This window comes from Pterocles gutturalis, unplaced genomic scaffold (genome assembly GCF_000699245.1).
Source record: "Pterocles gutturalis isolate BGI_N339 unplaced genomic scaffold, ASM69924v1 scaffold13943, whole genome shotgun sequence".
NCBI lineage: Eukaryota > Metazoa > Chordata > Aves > Pterocliformes > Pteroclidae > Pterocles > Pterocles gutturalis.
This window is the reverse complement of record NW_010125752.1, coordinates 1,037-10,765: the sequence shown is the minus strand read 5'-3', so window position 1 is coordinate 10,765 and position 9,729 is coordinate 1,037. Positions and strand designations below refer to the sequence as shown.

The following is a 9,729-nucleotide window of genomic DNA, read 5'->3' as shown; positions in this document are numbered from 1 at the left end:
ATCACATTTCGCAGGGCCAATTTCTGTGGGCTTGTGATTTAGTCGTAGTTCTGTGAGGAATATAGTGTTGCTTAATTTCAATGTCAAGACAGTGAACCCTGTCCTGCAAATAGATCTTGGTGCAGCAATGACTTGGGTGTAATGGCTTTGGTGTCTGCAGTCACACTGCTGAGGAAAACAACTGACTGAGTTTCCAACTAAGATTTTGTGGTTTCTGGACCCTTAGGTGGGTCCCAGTGCAGTGTGTTTTGTCTTCTTGCCCCTAGCACGATGGCTTCGTTTCCTGTCTTGAAGCACGAGACGTTGTTCCGGAATGGTACCTGGAGCTATCGAATTCCAGCACTGCTCTACCTGCCACGTTTCAGCATCATCCTGGCATTTGCTGAGGAACGAGAGGACGTGGTGGATGAACATGCCAAGCTAATAGCGACGCGCAGAGGCGTGTATGACCCAACCACGCACCATGTTCAGGTACCAGCCTGGGGAGAAAATGGAGGAGACTGCCCACCTGCCCTGCTTGCCTGACCCTGAATGAGTGGAATGTGTTTGCTCCCTTGCTGTAAGGAGAGGGTGACTTCTCCTTCTCCCCAGTTACAGGAGACAAAGTGATGCATGTGTCATTATAACTGCTGGGATTCAACCCCATGGCTGGGCAGCTGTTAGGGGAACTAAAGCAGGGCAGGTGCAGCAGATTTTCTGGGGATGGCTTTGACCCAGTGTTGCAGAACTGGGGAAGCAGAGAGAGATGGGACAAAAGTCCTCTTAGGACAGCAAAGATGTGGAGGAGAGGCAGAAACGGAGAGTGCCACAGGGATGGGGAAGAGTGAATTAGTAATCAGTGACTATATCTTTAAAATTCATCCTCTTAGAACTAATTTCTGGTTTAAGAAACAATTGAGAACAGCTAGTTTCCCCATGCAAAAGTGTGTTGTCTGGTTTGTATGTGCCAGTGAATTGGCTACCTTATTAATCTACCAGTTATTATTAACAGTTATCTGGCTGGGTGACTGGGGGTGGTGGATACTCTATTTATAATGATTTCTTGGATTTGCAAATGCATTAATGTCTTGGAGGGGGTGGGGGGAAATAATTATATTTTTCTCTTCCAATCCTTCATTGGTGACTGGTTGTCTTAGATTATAGACTCTTAAGAGCAGGAGTCTGCGTAGCAGAAGCAGCCTCTGAGCACACCTGCAGTGTCACACCATTCAGGTAACATCTTGTGTAAGCCCCTGAAAGTCAGTTAAGTAGGGCTTAGTTGGTCATAAACAGAGTAGTGGTCATGTGCTAGAGTTTCTTAAAATGCAAATATTAAATATTCCAAAAAAAGTTAATACTGGTTGAATACAAAAGATAAGACATGATGAAAAAGGATAATCATCAAATTGGGGTAGAAAAGCTAATTAGCGTAATCTTACTGGAAAATACTGCTTCTTTAATGAAGCCAATAACTCTATGTAGGAATAATTTTCTAATTGCAATGTTAGGGTTAAAAATATGATTGTGTTGTGTGCTATTAATTTAAAGACAGGGCTTGGAGCGTAGTTATACCTGCTCTGCGACCTATTTTCTGTGTCAGACAACTCAGGGACCAAATTTCCACAGCAAAGCGTGCAAAGCCATGCAATCATCTCCAGCAAGGTGTCTAACTGGGATTCCCCTTCACACATGGATGAAAATGGAGGAATAAGAGTCTGAACAGCAAGGAATTTGAGGATACTTGAAAAGGGCTCAGCTATCTAGGAAGCACTGACACAGCACAGTATCTGTACCAGCACACTTTGGCCACCAGGCGTGTCTGTGTGTCATATATATATATTTGTGAGAATTTATGAAAATTCAGCTACTGTAGTTTTTTGGACAGTGTCATCAGACACCAGCTGCATTGAGATACAGAGCTACCAGCTCCTCAGTGAGTAGTAATTAAAAAGGACATAATCCACTTGTTTGAAGTGCACGTACACTGTGTCATCCAAATAACTTCCACTTAACGTTTGGCGATGCCAGTATATTGTTTTCGTGTTTCTTGTTCTATACACTAACTTACTTCACTTCTGTTCTTCTCCTGCTCTTCTGTACCTTTTATCCAGGCATCCTTACCCTATCATGTGGATTTATTTGTAACGGTGTGTTTCATTCTTGTCTCCCTTCACATGGGTGCTGGCAGTGGAATAGCATGGAGACCATTGTCAGTGCGCAGCTGAAAGACCACCGTTCTATGAACCCCTGTCCTGTTTACGACGAGGTCTCAGGGAAACTGATCCTGTTCTTCATAGCCGTCCCAGGAAAGATCTCTGAGCAGCACCAGCTCAGGACAAAGATCAACCTGGTACGTCTCTGCTATGTCACTAGCATGGACCAAGGACGTACCTGGAGCCCTGCCCAGGATGTCACCGATGGTACCATTAGCACTGAGTACAAGAACTGGGCCACTTTTGCAGTGGGGCCGGGTCATGGATTACAGTTGCTCAACGAGGCCCGGAGCCTTGTGATTCCTGCCTATGCCTATCGTATCTTGGACCCTAAGCAACACCCCACTCCTCATGCCTTCTGTTTCATCAGCTCTGACCATGGGATGACGTGGCAGATGGGGAACTTTGTGGGGGAGGAGAGCGCGGTGGAGTGCCAGATAGCAGAGGTGCAGACCTGTGGCAGAAGGGTCCTCTACTGCAATGCACGGAGCAGCAGAGGAGCCAGAATCCAGGCTGTCAGCTACAACCACGGGCTGGACTTTGAGAGAGGCCAGAGGGTTGAAAAGCTAGTAGAACCTCCCTTTGGATGCCATGGAAGTGTTACTGCCTTCCCACCTCCCCCTGATGCCAGGTGCCGAGACAGTTGGTTGCTCTACGCTCATCCAACAGACCCAAAGGGTCGAAGAGATTTAGGTATTTACCTCAACAAAAGCCCGTTAAATCCAGTGCACTGGACAAAACCAAGCATCCTCTTCAAGGGCCTGTGCTCTTATTCAGATCTGCAGTATATCGGGGTTGGGCCAGATGGCTCACCCTTGTTCTCTTGCCTCTTTGAATACGGGACCCACCAACAAAATGAAGAGATAATCTTTGTAATGTTCACTTTGAAGCAAGCCTTTCCATCAGAGTGCTGAGTCTCGAGCCTTTCCACCAGCATCCCTGTGAAAGCCACCTTTGCCGATAGTTCATTTCCCTGTCGCTTCTCATCTTTCAGCAAAAGTTTTTTGTACTCCTCTTGCAGTTTGGCTTGTGGCGTCTGTAGATGACAAAGTCTATTAAACATATGAAAACTGAACATGCATTTGGCTTTGTTTTCTGTTGCCTGTTCTCCCTGCTCGCCTTTCCCTTTGGCTGCCATCCTAAATGCCACGTGCTCAGAACAAGCAGGACCTTTGTATAGGGCTTCTCGCCTTGAGGCCTCGGACAGACTTGAGTAGGGACGTGCAGGCTGGCAGCGTAGGGACTGCATGGGAATAGAGGGCAGCTGGTCTACGCTGAGCGGTATTTGGTAACGTGTGGAGAAAGGGCTGGAGAGGACGCTGGGCTTACTGCCCTATTTCGGCAGTTATCTTCTTCAGAAAACCGCTTTGGCTCTGGTTCGCGGTGCCGGTTCTTGCAGTCAGTGTAGCACTTGCTGGCAGCTCTATCCTTTAGGGCTTGCTGTCTTCTCACTTCAGAGAGGAAAGGGGATGCCATGCTCTTGTGATATTCCTTGCACACCGCTGCAGTGGGTTGGGGATTGCCTTGCTGAATTCCCAGGCCCCCGAGGGGCTTCAGTCTAACTTGGCCTTCTCCTTACTTCCCATGCTGTATGTTCTTCCTTATTTGCCTTTTTGCTTATGCTGCACTAAGAAGCTGCAGTATCTCACGGGTAGGAAAACCACAGCCTGGTGCTCCAGTGTTCCCTCTCCCTGGGCAGGGACAGCAGGACCCCCTGATGTTTAGGGACAGGGCAAGTGGCAGAAATGGCATTTTGCCTGTATCAAAACTGCACGATCAGGACAGGTCTGCAGAGGGAGCTCCCAATTTATAGTCAGGAGGGGAAATACTTGCTGGTCTTTCTAACACAAGTGCTAAGCTATGATCCATACAGCACCCACTCTTATCGGTGACAGCCCAACATCTTGCAAGCATGGCTGGTATTATTACAGAGTATCATTGGCATGTGAGGTAGTGTGACAAACAAATAACATTGCCCCACTTCCAGAGAACTTGTGCAAAGGCACAAGTGTCAGAGGAATGGGACTGACCAAGCCTAGAGCACGCAGGAGTGTTCAAGCTGCCAGGCTTTCCAAAGTAGACAGATTTTCAGCAGGTTTTGTTAAGGAAACAGCCCTGGCTTTGCTGCAAGAGATACTATTCTGAGGCTAGGGTGGGATTTGAAAGGAGGCATTGTGCCTTGAGTAGGCAAGGGGAGTGACCAGAAATGGATAGGTACTAAGGGAGATCTGTCAGAGCAGATGGAACTAGGAACGCTTTACCCATGCCTCTGGACAGAATTCTGCTTTATGAACCAGTCTGTGCTTGTTTGCTGTGAGCTGTATTCTGTGTATGTGCATGTGTGGAATGTCTCCAAGTAAAGTATGTTTGTTTGCTCTGTTGGTGAAGAAAAATACAGAGTGCTCTTGGAACGCATCCCCTTCGGGGAACACCAGCAGGTCCTGTAGGATCCTTTGCACTGTCACCGTTCAGGACTGCGAGTCCCTGCTTAGCCAGTGTCCCACCCTTGCCTTTTATGGCTCATAGCTTTTGTGGGCAGTGCTAGAAGGGGCCCTGATTTTTCTCACTGTCTAGGTTTGTTTCAGGGCACCTGGAGGCTGCAGGTACCAAGGGAGTGCAGAGATCTCATGACCTTCGCAAATACACCTGTAATTTGCTGAGCCTTTCCTAAGCAGCAGGTCAGTAACGTGCTGGGCTGGAGTAGCACAGAGTGGCTCGACTAACCAGAACTTTGTGGCTTTTATTCACGTGCTCTGTAAATGTAGGCCAGAGAGTAAGTACACCTTTGTGGCCAACAGCCTGTGGCTGATGCCTTGTGAGGGGATGTTGTATTTAGACTTCAGCAAAGCTGACTATTGTCCTGTAGACTTAACTTCCTTCATCAGGCATGCTATGAAATGCTTTTGTTTTGTGATGTGAAAACACGTATTTGAGAACTTTTCACCTGACCAAACCTGGCTGTGCCCTCACTGATGCATGGCACAGGCTGGATATATGGGGGGGGAGGGGTGGGTGACCAAAGTGCATCCTGAATGACGCTGCAGACAGAATTTATCTGCTGGTCCTGGACAGGCTGCTGAGTTCACAGCCACCTGGTACCATACTACCTGGATATCTGTAGCAAACCCAGTTTAGATAGAGTGCTTATTGCAACATCTGAGAGATGGCTTGGAATAGTACTCTAATGTGGGGGAAAAGAAGGTCTGCTTAATCCATAGACTGCCAGGGCTGTAATTTTTGGTTATCCAACACCAAAATCTGTCCCAGTTCTTTGTCTGTGGCCTCATTCTCTCAAGGAAGTTTACATGAAATGCTGCTGCTGCAGTTATCTAAAAGCTTCTGCTGAGTCTGGATTGGATTTTTCTAACAGATTTACCCATTATTCTTTTGTTTTATGAGGGTAGATCTTACACGGTGCTTTGTCCCAACTGCGGGATGACAGTGTAGTGACTCTTTGAAGCATATCCTATTTCTTGTGGAAACCTTAGGGCTGTGCTGGCTACATCCATAGTATCGCTGTGTCACCTGTCGTGTAACTCATGCAGGCTATCAGTGAGCTCCCCTCTAGATAACTTCTCTAATCTCTTCTTCCTCAGATCTACTCACCAGCCTTCTCCAACACAGGCACGGATGGAAAGAAAATAAAAGGTGCAAGTATCTGCTGCAGAACAGCCTCTTGTCTCTGTGCGGGACAGAAGTTACTGCTGTCCTTTGGGAATCAGGTAGTTCAGGATGTGCATGCACATCTGTGCTGACCATGCAGGGATCAGTCCTTTCTCCCGCGCTGCAGGGTTCACGTGCCTGCACCATAAGAAGTAAAACAGACACCATTTCCTCTTTGGGCAGTGTTGTGAATGAGCCATTAGGGATCGCAGAGCTGCTTATGTTGGCGGATTGGGATTCACCTTTTGCGAAGCTGGAGCTGTACCGTGCATTCCTTTGGGGCCAGGAATTACACACAGAAACCAGCCTGCATGTCTTATTGCCACAATCATCACACATGTTTGTATCCCATCCCCTTATTTATGTCTCCAAGTCAAGGAGTCACGTGTGGCTGGACAGGGGATTCACGCATTTTAAGGCAAGGCTAGCAGCTTGCTTAAAAACTGAAGTTGGTGGTGGGATGGATAGGAGTTAAGTATCCAGCTAATCAGTCTCAGATGTCTGACCAGGGCTCTGTTACCTTTTGTTAACTTGCAGTAGATCAGGAAAAGCTCTCCAAATGCAGTTTCATTCCAGCAAAACTCATGTTGTGCAGCAGCTCTATCCACTCTTCATCGACATATGGGTCCATTGCACTGAGAGCCCTGCGAGGTCAAGCAGCGGTTTGACATTCAGAGCTGTTCTGCTTCCTGCTGCAGCTGTGCTCTAGAGAAGCTACTGCAAGAATCCGAAATCCCAAGGAGCAGGTACAGGTGAGGCTAGCAGCACACTATGGCCAGACAGGACTGTCAAAGAAGCTGCACAATCCCTTTACCCTATGCAGACACTCTTCTCAGTTGGGATAATAGGGTTTGTAACCACTCCATAGCTTACAAGAGTTTACAGCTACTGTCCATGCAGAGCCACTTTATGGCATTCAGCCTCTGACTCCATTTAGGCACCTGAATCCATGGGAGTTTGGCTCCTACAGACCTGTGTGGGTCTGGGTGAAACTGAAGGGCAGGTCCAGCTGAGCTGATTTGGGTCTGTAGAATGTGCTTGCTCAGTGTGGACAGGAAGCCCTGCACACTGCAGTTCTGCCCACTTAGGAGGATCCTGTGCTAGCCGCACAATTTTGAGTTGCTGATGCCTACAGTTTAATCTCAACAGCAGAGATTAAGCTGGTCACTGCAGAGCAGTTGTCTGGATAACTGAAAACACCAGGAAGGCAGGCAGGGATGAATACTGGGCTGTACTAGTTCACTCTTCCTCTTCATCCCCACAAATTCTAGCCTCTCCCAATTCAGTGACAGGCTGCTCTCTCCTGCCTTGCTGTCTTTGCTGTGTGCACAGACAGCACTCTGTACATGATCCAGGTACTATGGGTTCCAGCCCTTCTCCTGGCTCTGGGAGGTGAGGATTGTGTAGAGCTAGCAGCATCTGTACCTTTCCTGGAGACTCTCCCTCTGTACTTCTGAGTCCCAGCTCGGCTCCTGCTTTTAGGTATAGCTCAAATGTGGGTGTGCAGAAGTGCTGCCTTCAAAGGCAAAGTGGTTGGAAGTACAGGATATTGGATGAACGAAATTTGCCATGCTGGCAGTGCCCCTGTAGCAACGCCCTGGCTTGCTGCAAATGTGCCCTGTGTTGCTGTGCCTTGGAGATGCAGCCCTGAGCATGCCACACAGTACAGACAAGTGGCAGATGTACAAACAAAGAAAAGGGAAGTGAAAGCTCCAGTTCTCCTCTCTCTGATGCAGGTTGCCAGAAATGGCTTTGCTCCATCCCACCTTTGGGGATTTAGATTAGGAAAGATCTCTGAATCCATCTCACAGTGTCTGACAAGGGAGCTTTGATCACAAACCCCCAGAGCAAATCAGCCTCTAACTCTGCTTCTGTGCATGGCAACATGCAGGGGTAATTTTTTTCCAGTTCTTTAACATCTCCTCCTCACACCTAGCTAGATGTGAGTGAATGGGGCAGTCAGTGCTAAGTGTCCTAAAGCACACTGTGTTTCTGATCAGTCTGGTATTTATTTATTGCCTGTAGTGGGTAGGACAGACATGGAAAAGATGGAAACTCAAAGGGTCTGGCAAATATGACCGTAAATGGGGCAGCAGGCCACCAAAGCCTGCGAGACTGGACTGGAGGGGGAGCAGAAAGGATCCCCAGCTGGGATGTTTTGATACAGAGGATTAGGGCATGAAGGGGGAGGGAAAGGCAGGGAACATGGGCTTGCTAGTCACTTCAGCTGCATCATGAAGAGGGGAGCGGGGGCTGCAGGAACATGTTACGCTCACTCTCTGAGCTGTTTGAGTTGAGGAAGTTGTCCGCGGCCGAGTTTCCTTTCCCTCTCTGTACTATTGAAACAGGAAGCTGGTGAGCTGAAGCTGCCTGATCGTTACACACAGGCAGCTCTGGCAGCTCCTGTGCTGGCATTCAGGTTTCCTCCAGCGCCAGCAATGGATCAGTGCTGGTACCACGGCAACATCACTCGCTCCAGAGCCGAAGACCTGCTCTCCAAAGTGGGCAAGGATGGCAGCTTCCTTGTGCGGGCCAGTGAGTCCATTGCTTCGGCATATGCACTCTGCGTGCTGTAAGTACAGCCTTCAACCTCGCGCTTCACGCGGACGCTTTTGTCCCCGCCTGGGCAGGGTGTTATCCCCTGCGTCCTTTCCAGCACAAAGAGCCGCTGTACTCACCGGGATGGTGCAGCCCACATCAGAGCCCGGCTGGTTTCACTTGCCTGGGCCACAGACCAGGGAGGGGCTGGGAGCAGGGCCAGGCTGAACAAACCCATGTTCTCTTACTGCTGTGCTGCTCATGCTGCTCATTCTGCTCTTGACCCTGATTCAAAAGGAGAGAATAATCAAAGATACCGTGGCTGTGCTCTGAGAGAAAATAACCTCTTGGACTCTTTGAGCCTGTTAACGACTTGGGTCAAGTATTTACATTTAACAGCTCAAGTACCGAGCTCGGTACCCTCCCGGGCGCTTTTCTTGCGCTGGTTCAGTGTGTGTTTGACTCACCTGTTCATACAATGTTGTGCTCCATTCAGCAAAAGGCTTGAAATAGTTCCTGGAGCTGTGCCTGATGCACCTGGCACGGCAGTGATTCTACCTGCGTCCATTCATGTGGCTCACAGGGTAAATATTTCGCATGGGGAACAGGGAGAGGAGAAGTACAGGCAGCCCTGACTCCCCTGTTGGGGCTGGGGACTGAGAGCAAGGCCCCTGGCCCGAGGTTGGTGAGGGGCAGGTGTTATTCCTGGAGGCAGGAGTGCAGGGCAAAGGATGCTGAAGTCAGTGGGTGAAGCCTGAGGCATTTGATTTTACATGACACGGAGATAAGACAGTTGCTCTGTGGTCAGGAGAGAACAAGAGTGCCTCTGTGGGACCCTGTTCTGCTTGTCAGATTGTCTTTGCTGCCCTTGTACAGCAGATTAATAAAATTTATCTCCTCCTTACCCCACATTAAGTTACAAGCAGGTTTCTCAGTGTAGTTTCTTTCTGAAAGTATATTTCTTGCAGTGGGTAAAGGGGGTGCTGCTGTTTATAACTCTGGTCTAGCTGCTTGTCTCTGAGGTCAGACTTCTAGTGACAGCACCGTCTGCTGCAGGGGATTCATCCGCAGAGACGTGTGGGGTTGGGTAACTGCCCTGAGCGTGTAGGGGTTGGACTGCCAGACACCAGTGGCTGGGTAACGGAGGTGTTCAGAAAGTGCAGAGAACCCCTGTGTCTACCTGCTGTTTGGAATAACTTGGGGAAGAGTTTTGTCCTTCAGGAGGGAGCAGAGAAAGAAGGGTGGCTGCAGATGAACAGCCAGGGCGAGCAGGAGGGAGGAGGGGCACTCATGTAGCAGGGGCTGAGGGCCCGAGTTGCAAGTCAGGGAATATTTT

The 9,729-nt window shown here is 48.9% G+C and overlaps 1 protein-coding gene across 1 annotated transcript; it reads left to right on the top strand.

The window, feature by feature from the left end:
- The first annotated feature begins 270 nt into the window (after nucleotides 1-270).
- Nucleotides 271-3,106, top strand: NEU2 (sialidase 2 (cytosolic sialidase)). The gene is made up of 2 exons (XM_010078713.1): nucleotides 271-471; nucleotides 2,168-3,106. Exons 1-2 carry the CDS (start codon nucleotides 271-273, stop codon nucleotides 3,104-3,106), a joined length of 1,140 nt encoding a protein of 379 aa, XP_010077015.1.
- The last annotated feature ends 6,623 nt before the right edge of the window (nucleotides 3,107-9,729 follow it).

What these genes read in the sequence shown, in the direction of transcription:
- NEU2 (XM_010078713.1), top strand. Translation starts at nt 271, where the DNA reads ATGGCTTCGTTTCCTGTCTTGAAGCACGAGACGTTGTTCCGGAATGGT. An exon ending in CAACCACGCACCATGTTCAG is followed by an intron (nt 472 to 2,167) that starts GTACCAGCCTGG and finishes GGGTGCTGGCAG; the next exon opens with TGGAATAGCATGGAGACCAT.